The sequence below is a fragment of the Natator depressus genome, chromosome 3 (genome assembly GCF_965152275.1).
Source record: "Natator depressus isolate rNatDep1 chromosome 3, rNatDep2.hap1, whole genome shotgun sequence".
Taxonomy (NCBI): Eukaryota; Metazoa; Chordata; order Testudines; family Cheloniidae; genus Natator; species Natator depressus.
In genome coordinates this window covers 85,908,538-85,928,234 of record NC_134236.1, presented here as the reverse complement: position 1 = coordinate 85,928,234, position 19,697 = coordinate 85,908,538, and the positions used below count along the sequence as shown (strand labels likewise).

Genomic DNA, 19,697 nt, shown 5'->3' with positions numbered 1-19,697 from the left:
TATTTGTGTAGACAAGCCTTAGATATTGAGGAGAGAGTACTGCTGCAATAGTGTATTTAATAATTTAAATGAACATTTAAATTATATGTAAATAAAGTACCCAGTCTTGAAGTTTAATAATTGTTATGATAAGGTTAGTATTTTTAAATGTAAAAAAATTAAAATGTTTATGGTAATAAGATATTTTAACAAATTAATTCAAGTGTATCACATTTGCCAAATTATTTCCATGTTTTAAACTGTTTGTACCCTTCTGAAGTAAAGGAGGGATGAGGAAAGGTGAAAGGAAGCCAATTCTGATAGGGTCAGTATTCGTCATGAGAAGAAAAGAAAGCATCTTTTGATGAGGAACCAATACATGAATGCATCCGATGAAGTGAGCTGTAGCTCATGAAAGCTTATGCTCAAATAAATTTGTTAGTCTCTAAAGTGCCACAAGGACTCCTTTTCTTTTTGCCAATACATGATACATAGTGTCAGGTTTTGCTGCCAGTGACAAAATCTGACAAGGAGGCATTTTCTGATGCCACATAAAGCACATCAACTAGGTCTCCATGGTAGGAGGTGCAGCTGTCATTTTGAATCAAGGCCCAAACCTGCTGGCTGCCCCAGTGCAAGGCAGACGCTCCCAACCATTGCAACAGTTACAGCAGAGTTACCCCTGAGAACAAGTAACAATTCAGACAGAAGTTAGGCTGACATAATGCTTTGCAGATAACCTTATACATTTTTGGGTCTGCATCCAGAGATAGCCCAGAGCAGAAGAGTAACAGCTTCCCCCAAAAGCCCTGCATGCTAGCATGTCAATAGGAGATCTATGTCCATAAAAAGAAAAGGAGTACTTGTGGCACCTTAGAGACTAACCAATTTATTTGAGCATAAGCTTTCGTGAACTACAGCTCACTTCATCGGATGCATCCGATGAAGTGAGCTGTAGCTCACGAAAGCTTATGCTCAAATAAATTGGTTAGTCTCTAAGGTGCCACAAGTACTCCTTTTCTTTTTGCGAATACAGACTAACACGGCTGTTACTCTGAAATATGTCCATAAAGTGGAAGGAATTCAGAAAGAGAAATAAAAACTACTGAGACCTAATTGTTACTCCCCCACTGAAGAACAGACAGTGGGGTTGGGGAATAAGGAAATAAGGTCCCATTTGACTGGCTATCCCAGCCTCTGGACTGTACTCAGAAAGTTGGGGATGAATTACTCAATCTACATTTCATAATGACTAGATTATTACATAGTTGTGCTGGTGTTTGGAATAAATACCTATTTTATTGGTAAACCTAATGTACTCTGACATACATCTTTGTCACATACATTGTCCACATACAATAGGAACAATAGCATAACATAATCCTATTAAGAAAGTGATTAGAGAATACTATGAGGGAAGATCAGAGCCTGAAAATATTTGAAAACCTCGTCTCGTCTTTCTGCATCACAAACACATTTATACATAATCAAAAGCATTTGCTAGCAGAACATAAACATGTGTTTATACCAAAGCTGAGAACAAAAGAAAGTGGAGGATGCTATGCTAGGAGGCTACCAATGAAACAGTTTATCTTAAATGTAAGCAAAAAGTTATGATATTTCTCTCATGAACCATGTTACTCAGGAACAAGATGAACTGGTTTTTTTTTCCTTTTAGGTTTTCCCTTGTAGCCAAAACTTCATTGCTAACTCTGATTTATATCTGAATTTGTCCTTGAGTACTTCACATGTAGTGATCACTAGTCCAAATGATGTTTAAAAAACTACTAATGTATGCTTTCTGGTTCTCACACCAGAAGGACAATATCATAAAGCTTGCCTAACACTAGGAAATATTGGACTCAATTTTCCACCAGTGGTTGCTACAGTGAAAGCTGTAGTGTAGAAAGGGCAAAAGTTCTCTTCCTATCACTGGTAGAGCTGCATTTTCGTGCTGTCACCAGTGTAGATTTAGACCTGGTCTACATACAGAGGTTAACTAAAGATGTGATTTTATACTCAGTTAAACCAGTACTATTGTGTGTTTGGATATTCATCACCATTTAAACCTGGGTTGTATCATTACCTTGTGTTGTTAAGCGTACTGAGGTGCAAGCCAAACCAATAACTTGTTTTAAACCTTACATAAAAGAGTCTCCACATACAAAAGTTGCATTAGTTTAGCCAACACAATGTAATTTAAACTAAGGCAATGTGTGTGTTTAGACAGTTTCTTAGAGGGCCAAATTTTCCCAGTGGAAATGCTCTGGGAAGAAATACCAAGTATGTCTTGATTAGAGTTGTGATCCTGTTGTAACTTCAGCTACTTGGCAATAGATTAACACCTTTCTAAGTGCTAATTTAGAAACTCCACAATAAATTTATTCCAGGACACATACATTTTTGTTAGCTACTCTAGGAAGAAGTCAATGGAGCTACTCCAATTACACCTGATGAAGATCTGGCCCTCTATCTCTAATTCTGGGCCACCTGGCCTTACTCACTTCTCCGTCTGCCAATTTTTCCACTGTGCAGCAGACAAAATGACCAATGTCATATCTACATAACATTTAGAAATGTAAAAATCTGTTTTGTGCTGTTAAACACTGAAAACGATAGAAAGGTAAGTACAATGGGCTAGTGGAGAACACAGGACACCACAAATGCCACATTGCTTCATTCTATTCCACAACAGTTTTCCATAGAGAACACACACTAATTTAGAGAAAAAACACTATCAATGTGACAATCACATTTTTGTTTGAAAATGTTGTACTTATAGTTAAAAACATCTAAGATTTCTATGACAGGTTTCAGAGTAGCAATTGTGTTAGTCTGTATCTGCAAAAAGAAAAGTACTTGTGGCACCACTGTTCCTCAGACGTTCTTGTCAACTGCTGGAAATCGCCCACCTTGATTATCACTACAAAAGGTTCCGTCCCCCCCCGGCTGGTAATAGCTCACCTTAAGTGATCACTCTCGTTAGTGTGTATGGTAAGACCCATTGTTTCATGTTCTCTATGTATATAAATCTCCCCCCTGTATTTTCCACTGAATGCATCCGATGAAGTGAGCTGTAGCTCACGAAAGCTTATGCTCAAATAAATGTGTTAGTCTCTAAGGTGCCACAAGTACTCCTTTTCTTTTTAAGATTTCTATGACTGTCTAAAACAAGTTGGCAAAACAATGCACCATTTACTTTGTACATCACATGCTATGAAATGTCAGTTTCACTATTTCCCCCAAACAAACAGTATGCAAGGGAGAAACTGATTATAATGGTTAGTCAAATAGGGGAGCAAATAAATAAATAAATCCGGAAAGTGTTTTTAAAGGAATTATTTCAAAAATATTCAGAACATGGTTTAAAGTTTTTTTTTTTTTAATTTTCAACTTGGAAGTTTTGAAACTGACTAGTGTCCCTGTGACATTATTGATATAAACTATGACCATATAGATCATTGTTGCAACAACTGTTATATATTTGCAGTAAATATTGTACAAAAGTTGTCATGTGAGGTGTCTATAAAAAGTTTATGCTTTGCTGGTTATGATTATGCTCTCTGTAGGTGTGTATCATTTTGTAGCTGAAGTTATGAATATTGGCTACGTACTGGTATCTCAATGTGTTTTGATTCTAAGTAGCCTCAGTGAAGCATTTGGTCAGCTTCTTGAGAAAAGACTATTCTCAGTAAGTGCCCAATCAAGGAACGCTTAACTGACAATGAACTTTGGGAGACGACAATCCACATCTGAGCTTTCCTGGGAATGTTCAAACTAACATGTAAACAATGGCATCGGCCTGCAAACTGAGTCATGCATGGACATGTGACTTGCCCATGTGACTCCACGCACCATCTTGCTGCTGTGATTTTCCACAGTAAGAACAAAGAGGGATCCTTCCACGGGCAGAGAATATAAAAGGCCCTGAAAACCCCTCCATCTTGTCTTCAATCCTGCCTCTGACCTCTGGAGGAAACTTGCTACAAACTGAAGCTCTGAACAAAGGGTTGAAAGACCCATCCCAGCTGTGGATGTACTCCAGAGACTTGATTTGAACCTGCAGTTTATTCCATCCCTGCTACAAGCGTGAACCAAAAACTTTGCCATTACTGTATGTAATTGATTCCATTTAACCAATTTTAGCTCTTTTCTACATTTCTTTCCTTTTATGAATAAACCTTTAGGTTTTAGATTCTAAAGAATTAGCAATAGCGTGATTTGTCGGTAAGATCTGACTGGTATATTGATCTGGCTCTGGAGCTTGGTCCTTTGGGATCGGGAGAACCTTTTTTCTTTTACTGGGGTATTGGTTTTCATAACCATTCGTCCCCCTAACGAGTGGCACTGGTGGTGATACCGGGAAACTGGAGTGTCTAAGGGAATTGCTTGTGTGACTTGTGGTTAGCCAGTGGGGTGAGACTGAAGTCCTCTCTGTTTGGCTGGTTCAGTGTGCCTTAGAGGTGGAGAACCACCAGCCTGGGGCTGTGACTGCCCTGCTCTAAGCAATTTGTCCTGAATTGATACTCTTAGAAGTGTCCCACCAAAGGCAGCTTCGTTACAGTCCCTTTAGTAATACTATATATAAAGTCAAGTGTATATCAATGAATGACAGGTGCAAGCTGGACAAAACAGGGTTAAGTGAGATTCTAGTAAGCTCAGTGAGATGTTACAATAAAATTAAGTGAAGAATACATTTTGCCTTTTGTTGACAGAACAAGATTAAACCCCTAGATCACTTGCAGACTTCAGCTGCTGATTGAATCGTTCTGACCAGAAGTGGTCTCCTATTGGGGACCATATGGAGTGGAGAGAGGAAAGAAATAGGCTACCAAAAACAACTCAGATGTGTTTTGTATGGCGCCCACCAATCTTAGCAAATAGGTCACTTGTATAGCATTTCCTGGGAGGAGCATCCACATGGGTAAGGACATGAAACCCCAAGCTGAAATAATAACTGAAAATGTCAAGGCTTTATTTTGCAATAGATATCTTACAAAGAAAAGATTTACTTTTATTGATATTCATGGATGTGCAATGCATCAGAGTTTTTCTATGGTGTCTCCTTCTCATTTAGTCATTTGTTCTTGTTCTTCAACTCAGAGGTAAAGATGCTAGCTGGAAATGCATGTATATTTAACACAGAGACAGATACTAAAATCATCACATTCAAGACCCAAAAATGGCTTCCAAATTTGTGGGTGCAGTTTTGCACTCACTATTAATTACTCCCATAAAGTGGAGGTCAGGTTGAGGTGACTTTAAAAATTTGGTTCATAATATTAACTAACTCCATTCATCCTCACTTCTAGACGCTGCAGACTTGACATCACCTAGGAGCATCATCTAAGGTATTGTCTTGGGCACTTCCTGAAGGAGAGTTTTCTGCTTCAGAGGCAGGGCTATCAAGGAGAGGGATAGAGTCATCCATTTCCATGCTATGCTGCTTCTCCAGTTCGTAAGTTAGGCCAGAGTTCCCTTTGTCACTGACCTCTCCCTCCAACTCGTCTGCCAGTTTGTCCTGGGCCTGAGCTGCCTCCTCAGAATCTTCCTTTTGGTGCAGAAAACTACAAATCATATTAGGTCTGCTGTATGAGAAATCTTTGTCTTTAATCTGTAACCACTCCACACCACCTGGTAAGAAAAAAGATAAACTAGTGAAACGGGGAGGAGAGATTTTAACAGCAAGACAATATATTTTCTTAGTTTCACGAGTTCATTGTTTTAGCCTCAAACAATAACTAGAAATATGCAACAAAGGTAATGTTATGTTTGAGAAAAAACAACATTATGTATGAGGTGGTGTGTGCCATAAGCTTCTGCTACAAAAAGACTTGAGGGAAAGAAAGGAAACTGCCTGTGACCCATTTTCCAAACTGGAGACAGTAAAATCCCTCCCAAATGTCCTTACTTCCTTCTGCTGCATAAGACGGACCTATTTTAACTATGATCCTCACATGCTGAAGTGAGGAGAAAAATTCTTAGTTAAGACTAATAGCAGCTTAAGTTTCACTGTTTTGAAGCAATACAGCATAAAACTCTGAGGGGTAGAAGGTTTGTTTGCTTGCTTATACTGGTTTATATCTCCAATATAACATTTTTTGTCTAAGAACTGAGCGTGGGTCTTCAGAATCCCCATCATATAGATGATTTCTAATCAGCCATTTTCATTTGCTTTGCACTTGAGAGCTACATATCAGAACTATTGTTCTTCTAGCTGAGCAGTGCCCCCAACAAGCTCTTAGCTCTACTGCTTCTTCAAATCAGCCAGTGTTTCCTATTAGGAGACTCAACACCTGTCAACCTCCAACACACAAGCTACTGCTGCTGACTCCTGAGTATTTTCAACCTAGGAAGGTACCAAGAATCGAGATATGGTCTCCCATGTGCTGTGTAAAACAACTATTACACCACCAGCTAAACCCATTACATTTCTAACATTTGGCAATATATGAATTTTTATGGTACTTATTGCTGTCACAAACGGGGCCACTCAATTACAGTACACTCCAAGAAATTAAAACCAAAAATACATCAAAACAAAGAGGGCTGCTTAATGGGTATGGTATTTCCCCCTTAATGGGGATGCCTTCTGTTGATTTACTGGCATTTGAGTTTTGTGTGCGTCTCTCATGCTGGTTCTGTTTGTTCATCTAATAGCTTTTCATTCTTCCACAGCAGTGATACATAAAAATAAATAGTACAAAGTTGTAAAGGTCAACATTTCCTTGCCTAATCCAAAAGAATGACTGGGATGGGAATGACATCTTTCAAGAATGTAGATCTTTATCTTTGGGCTGAGTCCCACCATACATTCAGGAGTTGAGGCCACTAGTTTTTGTGGTTGTTGAGGTTTCCCTGAAAGCTAGGGCTGTGTCTTGGTTAACTAAGTCTAAGTGTGTCTGGGATAACTAAAAACTATTATTTAACAGGATAATCCTTTTCCAATTCCTATTTATCTTAGAATCAGTGCATTTATATGATGACAGAAAATTCCACTTGCATTATAAATACTGGGAGGGGGAAATCCTTTTCATTCAAAGGTTGGTTTCCCAATTATTTATAATACCAGTGAAATAGTGGATCACACAGACATTAGTTTACCATTCTTCGGTATTTATTTTGTACTGTGCCAACACAGCACCTATGCAAGTTCCAAAACAGTTACCATATGATTCAAGATGCTAAGAATATATTTTACTGATGCAAAATGGAGACTATCATGTTAATTTAAGTTTAGACTATCAAATAACTTGATGGAACATGGCACCTGAAAACATCTAAGAATGACTACGAATGAAAAGTGGTACCACAGGTCTGTAGACCAGTTTATTAAAAACAAATACAGATTACTAATGGAACTGGTATTTCTTCCTTCATGTAAGTATGCTCTTCAGAAGTCACACATGCTCAATATACAGCAATCAAAATGTGTCAAGTGCTGAATGTATGAATATTGAGTGTTTGTCATGTGCAAGCATTGAATTGCTTGTGAGGAAGCTTGAGAGTTCAATTAGAACATTTCCTACAGTGGCGTTGTTTTAATTAAGCAACCCACCTGCCACTATATTACACTAACTTTTAAAATGAATGATTTCTTAATAAATCAATAGGTAGTATTAGGTGGGGAAAGGAAATGTTACATCTTATGGGTAAAAGTCATCCCATCTGTGATCAGATCTTCACATCTAGATCGCTCACAAGATGACTTTTTAATACCATAAAATGTAATCTTCCAGCAGAATATGTATACATTTAGCATAAAATGGCTCTTTATTCCTAACCCTGTGTATGAGCAAAATAGCAGGAACAATTGGGAATAAGACTGCTAGGAGCAGTATTACTGTAAATATCTAAATACAGAAACAGCATTGACTTCCGGCCCAGAGATGAAAGGCAAAATTTAACCCTGTTGTGAAATGGTACAACGACATTGAAGCAAGTGCACCAGAATTTAATTTGCCTACAGAATGCATATAAAAATGGAAAGTAGTTTGGCCAAAATCACAGGAAGCTTTACAAATAGCTATCATTTTTTAGTTCAGTTAATTTGTTTATATATGATGTTGTTATTTAAGAACGGAAAGCTTGTATCCTTTAGTTCCCTGGATACTTATTGGCACTAAATGGTCAAACTAATTTTTGTCTCCAGCCTGGTATCAAAGATAAGGTTTAGTCCTAGGACGACCTCACATGTTCCCACATACAAGACCAGGTGCACTAACCTACACTCTCTTCTCCTTCCTTCTTTTCAGTCAGAAGCGTCCGTGTCATGTTCAGCTTCTTCATTGTGTGGCACTTGTATTTCAGCTGTAGCTTTTGGTTTCCTTCTGCGTCCACTATAAATAAAAATTAATTGATTCATTTTAGTGAACATCCACATCATCTGAAACATGAAAATTATCTGAACCTTACAGCGTCAGCTCAGATACAAGCCAGAACATAAAAGATGTATCACTTACCTTGTTCTGCATTTTCTTCAAACACTACGCAGGTTCCAAGGGTATCTATGGAGAACAAAGGACAGTTAGCTGAGAAATAACAGAGATTATTTGCCAAAGGCCCAGTACTTCAAAAACCTGAGTGCTCTCCACTTCCACTGAAGTCAATGGAAATTGAGGATGATCAGTATCTCTCATGATTGGGTCCTGTATGTCACACTGAAAATGAGCAGTTTCATCCATATAATCTTTTCCTACCTTCATACTCCCCAGCAAAGACATATCTGTCCACTTGCAAAATGGGCCTCTCTGTGTCTATTCCCTACAAACAAGGAGAGACAGAAATTACATGGAAGTCATGCTTCAGCTAGTCAAGGCAAGGCACCAAGACTAGAGAAAACAACTGGTATGCCAAGTACAGTAAAACCAGCATTATATACAGATTCCCTGACATGGTATATGCAGTACAAGACAAAAAAGCAATATGGAATGCAAGCTAGCGATAGTAAAGTCTATTCTATCACACTGAGATTAGTATGGGGAGAAAAACGAACATACACAAAGGAAACTTTCTTTTCAGTTTATAGACTCAAAAGCTTCCTAAACTGTGAGATTTAGATGAAACAGATATACAGTATATCTCGGAAAATTAGGTAAGCAAATGAGAAAGGTGTGCAGGAGACAAAAAGGTTGCATGAGTACACAAACACCTAAACAACACGCAGGCACATCAGCAGTCCAATGGCAGCGGTAGGAAGCTATTATTTATATGCAACAAGCAGCTCTCTGAAAATAAAGGGACACCGTCAACTTAACATCAAGCAAATTTCTAAAAATGAGTTAAAAATGGTTTCCAGGACTAGTCCTGCTTCTGTTTCCTTCTACAAGTTTCTGTGGTTTTACAATCACTTTCCCCTATTTTTAGAGTGTTTTTTTTCTCCCATTTCTGTGAGTGTGTCTCACAATCAACAAGGAAGTGACTATACAAAAGAAATAGTGAACCTGACTACACACAAAATGCTGTGAAACAAAGTAACCAACAGAAATATTTTGGGGGTGATAACTTCTTTCAATCATAGTAACTTTAGATGTTATATTAATTATACTCGGTACATGATTTTAAGACAAACACTATTTTCCAGTTGATGGTGTCCCACTGAGTTGACTGAATCCTTTTAAAAAGTCTTTGACCTGGAAAAGGCTACAGCATGTTGAGGGAAGAGGCAGTTGCGAGAAGTCCAAAGGAGCATAAACTAACCTGTATCCAATCTCCTATTTAACAACAGCTTTTCAAAAGTACTTTATGTAATTGCCTCAGGGAAAACAGTATTTTAACTTAGAGTTTTATATTACTAAATTTACTTGCATGGAAAATAAATGATTCCCTAAGGGACAAAACCTTTTCAGGGCTGCATACTGGGGGATTTCTGTGTGGACAAGAGGGTGGAAGAAATCCTTACTCTGACTGCAGTTCAGTACAAAATCTATTTCATTGCCATTAATGCAACTTCAGGTTTACAATAGCTTCTGTGGCTCCTGTGCATTCATTCTGGGAGTGTGTTTTTTGGGTTGGGGAGGCATGGTTTGGAGGAGGGGTGGGCAGAGACGGCCAGGGGATTTACTGAGTATATGCCTTCCCAAAGCCCAGTTGCATGCAGGGATGCTGGAAGTCCCCTCTGAACATAGCCTTGCAGCATAGAGGTTGGGACCCTTGCATGAGGTTCCAAAATCCTGCTCTCCCTTTTGCAACAGAACCTTTTAAGTTGTGCTGGCTCTGAGCCCTTCCAACTACACAGGGCATAGGGACAAGATTTATAATCTAACAGGTTATTGGTTCTTCCTGCTTATTCTTCATACAGAATCACAATCCTCAGTTTGTAGTATCAGTCCTCTCCACGCAACCCAATTATGATGTCACAAATTAAGGAAGACATCAGAGGGAGAATCAGTTCCAAGATCAGAAGAACTCTTAATGGTGAGTCGAAATACTTTAAGTACACATAAAAATTAATTTTCTGAATCACTATCAGAACACAAGCAACCTTAAAACTGAAAAAACAACAGAAGCTCACGTATTCTCACTTCATAAGCCTGAAATGTTCTCAGAAAAAACACTACTCCATGTGACGCTGTATGGAATATGGGAGACACTTTATGATATTGTTCATACCAATATTGTAAAATTCCAAGGAATCTTAATATCTTACCAGATATGCCATGTGAAAATGTTATGCTTTGCCAAGTATGATAATCTTGTTTATATGTTTGATTCACCTTTTATTGTGAGTTATACGATATGTATGGTATATCTGTGTATTTCTAGGTGACACCCCCAGACATCAGCATTGCTCGCCTGTTCGATGGCCCATCAGGGTCATCAGCTATACAAAGAACCCACTGAAAGGAGCCAGGGGCTACACCTTCTGAGTCAGCAGGACGAGTAGGGGCATGCCTATAAATAGAGAACTTTAAGGCTTTTCCATGCCTTGTGCTGTGAAGCTTGAGTTTGGGACACAGGAAGTACAAGCCAGATGGCAAAAGGAATATAAAGGGCAGCTGCATCATCTCCATGTTGTATTCATTTCTGCTTCTTACTTCTGGAGTAACTTTTCTACAAACGAAGCTCTGAACAAAGGACTGAATGACCCATCCAGGGATACTGAGCCTGATACTAAGAACCAGATATATGGACTTTGAAGTCTCCGTATTTATCTGATTGCTTTACCATTTAACAAATCTCTTCTTGTTCTTTCTTTTTTCCTTATAATAAACCTTTAGTTTTAGACACTAAAGGATAGACTAGGAGCATGGTATTTTAGGTAAGATCCAAACTAACATTAACCTGGTGATGTGGCTGACCCTTTGGGGTCACAAGAACATTTTGTATAGTGAGCAGAGTTTTTAAATAACTTCTCACTGTACTGGATCTAGGAGCTGATTGGGAACCAGAGAACTGGAATGCAATAAAGGGAGCTGTGTGATTTCTTTTTTTTTTTAGCTTCTCAATAACCAGTGTTGGGGATCAGAAGCACAGTTTGTGACTGGTTGGTGAGTTTAACTTCAGTGTTAACCACCAGTTTGGGAGTATCTGCTCTCCCTTATGCAGCCTGCTCTGACCTTGACATTTTCAGTAAGGGCTGCCCCAGGCACCTCGAGTCACACTCCATTTCTTAGCAAAGATTCAAAACTGGGTGTCTCATTAGTAACTACAGCGGACCCCTGCTATAGCACGCATCGCTATAGCGCGGATTCGCATATAGCGCGGTTGCGGTGATTTAAATTGGGATCCATGGTAACGCGGCCCCCACTATAACGCGGTACGGCGCATGGATCCCGAACCCCACGTTCTAGCGAGGATCCAGTGTAGTACTATAGTGATGCCTCATTACTGGTATTTCATTATTTTTCCTAGTATACTGTGAAGTATAATTAAAATTAAACTACGCTTAAAATAAATACTCGAACAAAGCATATTTGTTGTAATGTACTGACCTTGATAGATACAATTATATTTGTTTGGCCTCATCAGTGAGACTATTCAGGTGTGTAAAGTTAAGTTACTTGTTTGTGAGATGAGGGCCTTTCATGTTAATTTTGTAAAATCCACAGTGGGTAGCACAGTTGTTAATACAAATTAATGAGATTCTCTCACAAATACTTCCAAAAAGTAACTTTTAAAAAAAGTCTTCTGAGACTAAGCTTGGGGTTTTGTTTTTCCTGCTAAAACTGATAACATCATTAACATCAAAGTGGGATACAAAATGTAGATCCCTGTACTACTGTGTAAGATACAAAAACTGGAAAAGTTTAGTAGTGTCTGACAAGAGTAAATGGTTTTCACTATTTAAAAATACTGTGTTTGTGTGGTTTAAGCCACTTGGGTGTTTTTGAAAGTTATACCCTAAGTTTTGCATAACAGTATATTCACAGACCAAAGGGAACTTTTGATATGCATTCACATTGCCCACTGATGCTAACTGCTCTGTGCACAGACCATGGGCAGTTTATTGCTCATATAGTCTGCATATTTCTACACTAAGGGTTTGATCCAAAGCCCACTGAGTTCAATGAGGCGCTAAAATTTCTCCTTGTTCACGAAAATAAAAACTTGCCTCTTTACTAATATGTTGTAGTCAAACTCACCAAAATCTTGCATTTGTTTTCACATTTTTCTAGGAAGTCTGAATCAATAATTCCTGATAATTCTACCACGACCAGCTGTTCCTGCAACATAAACGTATAAAGCTCATTCATCATATATTTAGAACACTAAATAAATGAACAACTTTAACATGAACACAGATATGTCTATTACTTTGCTATTAAAACAGACCTCCCTCAAAACTAGAACTGTAGAACCAATATTTGACCTATATTGTTTGTTTGCAAAACAACACAAAGATATTGCTATACCAGAGCAAAGTAATATCCAACTAGTATACAGTTCTGTCCATGTCACCAAAACCACAACTGAATTTGAAGGCTGTTTGTATTCGACCTCAGATAATGTTCAGTTTATACCTGGAAGAATAAGGACCGACAGCTCTTATAATTTTATGCTAGCTAGCGTAACAGCACATATTATACTTATTCATATTTTTAATTAAATCTTACAATGCTTCAACATTTACCAATTATAGACTGTAGCGTGAATTCTATAGGTTAATTATAAAGTTTAATTTTTTCTCCTTCTGTTTACAGTGTGTTGCCTTTCCATTTAATTTGTTCTTGTAATTCCTTAATTTGAGGGGATGGGGAGTATAGGAAGAGAAAATGGTGTTGACAGATCTTTGCCAGTCTTTTTCTGAAGATAAGAGATAGATGCCCATTTTCCATGACCAATCTTATAATAATTATCAGTGAACACACAATTTAATTTTAAAAGTGTGGCAAAGGAAATATTGCAAGTTTGATTTTACAGCTTACGAGTAGCTATTACTCTTTTTTTTTTAAGGTTATGGTAAAATAATGTGATAGTATCCGTATTATTTTCAAAGTTCTTCTTCCTATATAATACAGTAAAGTCTCTTTTCCAGTTTCAGTTGTCTACATGTAACCATCTGGCTTTGCCATCACAGTCCTCTGCTATCACAAAAATAAACATCTCAAATAAAAACCAGCTTTGTTATAACTGGAAGATTTTTAAAACATGACTCCATTGGAGAGGCAATGCAGTGCAATGGATAAAGTTCCAAATGGACTTGGGAGACTTTAGTTCTACTTCGCTCTCCACCACTAACTTTCTGTGACCTTGGGCAGTCATTTCGCCTCGCTGTACCTCAGTTTCCCCTTCCACCCTTGGAGTATCTTGTCTATTTAGAATGTAACCTTTTTGGGGGAGGGACCATCTTGTATGTTTGTATAGTGCCTACCACAACTGGGACCTGATATCAGTTGTGCACTGTAGGTATTACCCTAATACAAACAACACGAGTTCCAGTATCCTGTGTGAAATGAACTGGTGTCAGTCCACTTCCTAGCTGACTTGTGTCCACATTATAAAAGACACTATCATAACCTGCATTCTTCTGGAGCGTCAAAGGCCTGCTGCTCTACACTATAAAACGTTACCATTTGTAAACAATCATAAGTATGCTCATAAAACTTGCAGATGACACCAAGCTAGGAGGGCTTGCAATCACTTTGGAGAATAGGCTAGACTAGGCTAAGAATTTAAAATTACCTTGACAAATTGCAGAATTAATCTGAAATCAGTAAAATGAAATTAAATAAAGACAAGTGAAAAGTATTGCACTTAGGAAGGAAAAATCAAATGCACAACTACAAAATGGGAAATAACTGGGTAGGCAGTAGTACTGCTGAAAACGGTTTGGGGATTACAATGGATCACAAACTGAATGAGAGCCAACTACGTGTTGCAGTTGCAAAAAAGGCTAATGTTCTGAGGTGTATTAACAGGAGTTTCACACGTAGGATACAGTACGTATCTGTCCCTCTCTACTTGGCAAGAGCGACCTGGCCTCAGCTGGAATATTTGTATCCAGTTCTGAGCACCACACTTCAAGAAAGATAGGGATAAATTGGAGAGAGTCAAGGTGAAAGCAACAACAACGTAAAAGGTTTAGAAAACTTGACCTGTGAGGAAAGGTTAAGAAAACTGGGCATGTTTACTCTAGGGGAAAAAAAAAGGGGGGGGGGGATCCTGATAACAGTCTTCTGCTGTATCTCACAAAAGCTTATGGTCTAATAAATTTGTTAGTCTCTAAGGTGCCACAAGTCCTCCTTTTCTTTTTACGGATACAGACTAGCATGGCTGCTACTCTGAAACCTACAAGGGGACAGTGATCGATTGTTCTCCATGTCCACTTAAGGGAAGGTAAGAAATAATGGGCTTAATCAGCAGCAAATGAAATGTAGGTTAGCTAGTAGGAAAAATTTTCGAATGACAAGACTAGTTAATTTCTAGAATAGGCTTCCAAAGGAGTATGTGAAATCTCCATCAGCAGAGGCTTTTAAGAACAGCTTGGACACACATCTGTGAGGGAAGGTCTAAGTTTACTTGGTGTTATCTCAGCACATGGGGCTGGACTAGATCAGGGTTCTCAACCTTTTTCTCTCTGAGGTCCCCCTCGACATGCTATAAAAACTCCAGGGCCAAGCGGTGGCGGGGGGTGGAGGGGAGGGGTCTCGGGGCAGGAGCCTTGGGCATAGGCATAGTTTGACTTCTATTTTGGGGGGCGGGCAGGGGCCAGTGGGGCTCGAGCCACCTCCACATGGTGGGGTACAGGGATGGAGCCACCTCCACCCCCTGACTCATCTCAGCAGGCCACACAGCCTGTCTGGGTTGAGGGGGGGCGGGGAAGCAACCAAAAATTATAACTCAAAGGTGGAGGGCTTAGCTCAAAAAGTTTGAAAACAGCTTAGGGTGCAGGAAGGGGGTAGCTGGGGCTGTGTGCCCACAGGGGGTGGCTGTGTTGGTGCATGGAGGGGGTGGCTAGGGGCTGGGTGCAGGAAGGGGATAGCTCAGGGTGCAGAGAGACGGGTACTAGGGACTGTATGCAGGCAGGGCGATAGCTCAGTGCAGAGAGAGGGGTGTTAGGGGCTGTGTGCAGGCAGGGGATAGCTCAGGGTCAGGGAGGGCGTAGATCAGGGTGTAGGGAGAGGGGTATTAGGGGCTGTGTGCTGTGAGGACTCCCCTATGATCCCTGTTCCCAGAGGGGTCTGCCAGCCATGGAGCAGGGTCTCCCCATCTGGGTGGGCTCTTACCGGCTGCCTCTTTGGGAGCAAACAGGGCTGGGAGCTGAGGAGCAGCTTCAACCTGGGGCACCAGCAGGAGAGGAGGCAACGCTGCCGCTGCCTGCTCCATGGCACCAGCGAGGGCTCCAGCTTCCCGCCTCCGACCTGGCCAGGGAAAAGAGATGTGGGGAAGGAGGGGAGCTGCCCCCAGGGCTGCCATGCTCTTGTGCTGCAGTTTATTATTTTTTTGGGAAGAGGAGTAATGCCCTCCATGTCTCCAACTCTGCCCATGGGCTCAGGGCTTCTGCCGCACAGGGAGTACCAGGGCTCGGGGCTCTGGGATTCAGCCCCACACCTCCCAGGTTCAGTCCCGTGGGGGAAATGGGGGAGGGGGGGCACCAGGGATTGGGGCTTCAGCTGCAGGGCTCCACGGCCTCCTTGAAAGGGCTTGCAGATTCCCAGGGGCTGTGGACCCCTGGTTGAGAACCGATGGACTCGCTGAACCCTCAAGGTCTCTTCCAGCCGTACAATTCTATGAGTCTGTGCTAACTGATATGGTAGCAGGTACATAGGATATTCCTGAGGGCATTCTGTGCCAAAAAATTAAAAATTCTGCGCACAATATTTTAAAATTCTGCAAGTTTTATTTGTCAATAAATAAATGCAGAGGCTCCAGCATGGCAGTGGGGATCACAGGCCACTGGCTACACAAAGGTGGGAAATCACCTGCACCCTTCCCACGCCCAGGACACGGACTCAGCGGTGAGGCTACACCCGACCCTGCCACACCATAAGACCCAGGTCTGCCCCAGAAACACCCTAGAACCCTGCTCTTCTGCACCAGGTGTGGGGCAGGCAGGATCCAAGTGTGGAGGGGCTCAGTGTGAGGAGATTCAGGTGTGGGGGAGAGGGTTGTGTGTGGGACAATCTGGGTGCAGGCAGCTCAGTGGGGGGGATGTGGATGCACAGAGGTTCGTGGGGGGGGGGGGGGTTTCTAGGTGTAGAGGCAATAGCAGTGATGAGCTGGAGCCGGTTCGCACGAACCGGTTGTTAAATTCTGAAGCAGTTTTAGAACCGGTTGTTAACCCGCTTCTCTGCAGGGGGCGCTGAGGCTTTGATGGGCTCCGGCCCAGAAGTGATGTAATTCCTCTTCTGGCCGCCAGGGGCGCTGTGCTGCGGGAGCCATGTGGGCTGCCGCCTGGCCCTGGGCATGAGCCCTGTTGCTGCTGCTGCTCCCCCGACCCCTGGCCCTGGGGCTCCCGCTGCTGCCTGGTGGGTCCCCGGCTGCTCTGCTGGGCCTGGGCTGCATCCTGCTGTTCGGGCTTCTCCAAGCCACTCTCCCCATGAGTACCCACCACCCTGCCTGCAGCCAGCCCTTGTCTCCAGCTACCCCCGCATCCCCTGCCCTGCCCGCAGCCAGCCTGTCTCCAGCCACCCCTGCACCCCTGCCCGCAGCCAGCCCCTGCCGCACCCCCTGCCCTACCCGCAGCCAGCCCCTGCCGCACCCCCCAACCCGAAGCTAGCCAGCCCCACACCCCCCCGTCTCCAGCCAACCCCTGCCGCATCCCCCTGCAGCCCTGCCCGAAGCCAGCCAGCCCCACACCCCGTCTCCAGCCAGCCCCGCACCATCCTGCCCTGCCTCCAGCCAGCCCCACACCCCTTGCCTCCAGCCAGCCCCGCACCCTCCAGTCTCCAGCCAGCTCCGCACCCCCTGCCCTGCCTGCAGCCAGCCCCACATCCCCTGTCTCCAGCTAGCCCAGTCCCACGCTGCTATCTGCAGCTGGCCCCACGTCCACTGGTGCCCTGCAGTTCCCAGGAGAGTAACCCTGCACACCTGCTTCAATGAGGGGGGCAGGGAGCAGCTGGGACCCACACATGTGCACACCCTAGGGTGACCAGACAGCAAGTGTGAAAAATCAGGACGGGGGTGGGGGGTAATAGGAGCCTATATAAGAAAAAGACCCCAAAATCAGGGCAGCTGGTCATCCTAGCACACCCCCAGGGAGTGGCGGGGACCCACACATATGAAACAGAGCTCATTTCTAGTTCAGGCCCATCTTTTTAAAAAAGAACTTTAGGTAGGATTAACATACATCCGTATTTTCCCAGACATGTCAGGCTTTTTGGTTCTTAAATTGCCATCTGGGAGGAATTTTTAATATTTTCCTGGGAAAATATGGATGTCTGGTAAGCCTATTGGTACAAAAAATACATACAAATCAGAACTTTTTATAGGGAATAGGCACTGGGCAATAGGACTCTGCAGGGGCTTCGAGTTGAAGGCGGCTGAGGAGGGGTCTGGGTGTGCGGGTCTCAGCGGTGTGGGCGTCTGGATGCTGGGGGAGTGGGACTTGGTCGGGTGGCGTTCAGTCTCAGTTCCAACACATTGCAGGCCATGCCAGTGAGAGCAAGGATTGAAGGGCAGGGAGCATGACTGCCCCCTTGCCCTGGGGTGGGGGCACAGCCACAGCCTGCCCAATTTGGTGCAAATATTGCGGGAAAATAGAAATGAGGGCTCTTCTCCCCCCCACCCTCTGTCACTGACTCCTCTCTCTCCCGTCGTGTCCAGCCCCGCTTCCAGCCTAGTCAGACACCCACCCTGCCACACCCTCCAGGGGCCAGCCCCGCCCGGGAGCTCCGCTGCCATACAGCAGGCGTGCAACAATGGGAGGGAGCGCCGGGGACCGTAGCCTCGGACTGTCCTACGCGAGCCCCCAGGAGCTCGCCCCGGCAGCAGGGGCAGCCAAACACCGCCCCCCCACCACTAATCAGGCCAGGCAGCAGCAAGGAGCCTCAGCACAGACGCAGACACCTGATACCTGCGCCGCTACTGGGGACTCCTACCCACCTGCTCCTCCTCTTCCTCCTCAGCTCTCACCGCCGCCGCCATGTCCCGGATCCCGCTGCGAGCCAGCGCCTCAGCGCCCACTACGTAACCCTGCCGCCGCCATCTTAGATTCGGAAAGGCCCCACCCCCGACGGCTCAGATCGGGGCGGGGGTCGATCCCTGGTCTTGTCCTGCCGCCCGATCCCCCCAGGCGGGGGGCCCGGAGCAGCGAAGTCCTGCTCCAGCCGCTTGCTAGGGCGGGGAACGGGCTGCAGGGCGCGCGGAGGGCGGGAGGCGGTTTGCTGGGGGGTTTCCTCCGGCCCCAGGGTCATAGGGCCGCCCGCGGGGAGATTCCAAACGCCCCCTAGTTCCCGCCACAGGCCACGGGCCCCGAGGGGCGGGGCGGGGCCGGGGTAGCGGTTGGCAAACGGTAACTGGCGCCGCGCAGCCCCGGGCCCGAGAGGCCCAGTGGGCTGGCGAGGGATGGAGGGGCAGTGAGGGGGCTGGGCCAGGCCGGCGGGAGCGGTAAGTTCTTGGCCCGCGGAGGGGAAGCGGCTGCCCGGCGAGCAGGGGTTGGAGGGAGGGGGGGATCGCGGACTGTGATGGGGGAGGGGGTGAGAGGGTGGGGGCGTCAGCACGACACCAGGGCGATGTGGCCCTTGGGCTCTCTCCGCAGTCGGGGGTCAGCCGGCCTGAGCCGGAGACAGAAACTAATTGGGAGGGGAGGGGGCTGGGGCCTGACTGTGAGCTGCCTCCCCATGGCGCCGGGGGCACCCCAGACCTCCGCTCAGCTAGTGCCTGGTGATCTTAAGTGATCTGCCTGCAGGCCCACCGCTGCCCAGCTTTGTGTCCCTCGCCAGGCAGCCCGTGTCTCTTGAGAACTTCCTGTCGCCTCCTCCCGCTTCTGCCCCGGCCAAGGGCCAGGCGAGCTGGGTTCGTATGGAAGCTGCTATGGGAACCGAGCTCGCCTGGGGTTTACAGCCAGAATGCTTCATTTTCATAGGTTGAACTGAACATGTAGCTGATGGCTGCCAGAGGCAGGAGATTTACCAGCCCTGGCCTGTAATCAGTCAATCCGTTCATGGAGCAGTTACCCAGAGCTACTAGTGAATGAGCAGGTAGACTCATGGAGAGGAGCAGCCCCCAAATGCAGAAAGGATTCTGAAGCACTTTTGCCGTTAGTCCAGGAATACAAGGCAGATTACAAACCACATGAATTCTAACTCTGTGGGTGATAGGTGGGGAGCAGAGTG

The 19,697-nt window shown here is 44.0% G+C and overlaps 1 protein-coding gene across 1 annotated transcript; it reads right to left on the bottom strand.

The window, feature by feature from the left end:
* Nucleotides 1-4,938: 4,938 nt before the first annotated feature.
* On the bottom strand, nucleotides 4,939-18,834 carry GTF3C6 (general transcription factor IIIC subunit 6). Its single transcript, XM_074946899.1, has 6 exons — nucleotides 18,466-18,834; nucleotides 12,564-12,644; nucleotides 8,679-8,742; nucleotides 8,442-8,486; nucleotides 8,205-8,318; nucleotides 4,939-5,613 (listed from the first exon to the last, which is right to left on the bottom strand). The coding sequence occupies exons 1-6, from the start codon at nucleotides 18,505-18,507 to the stop codon at nucleotides 5,309-5,311; spliced, it is 651 nt and encodes a 216-aa protein (XP_074803000.1). The 5' UTR covers nucleotides 18,508-18,834; the 3' UTR covers nucleotides 4,939-5,308.
* Nucleotides 18,835-19,697: the final 863 nt, after the last annotated feature.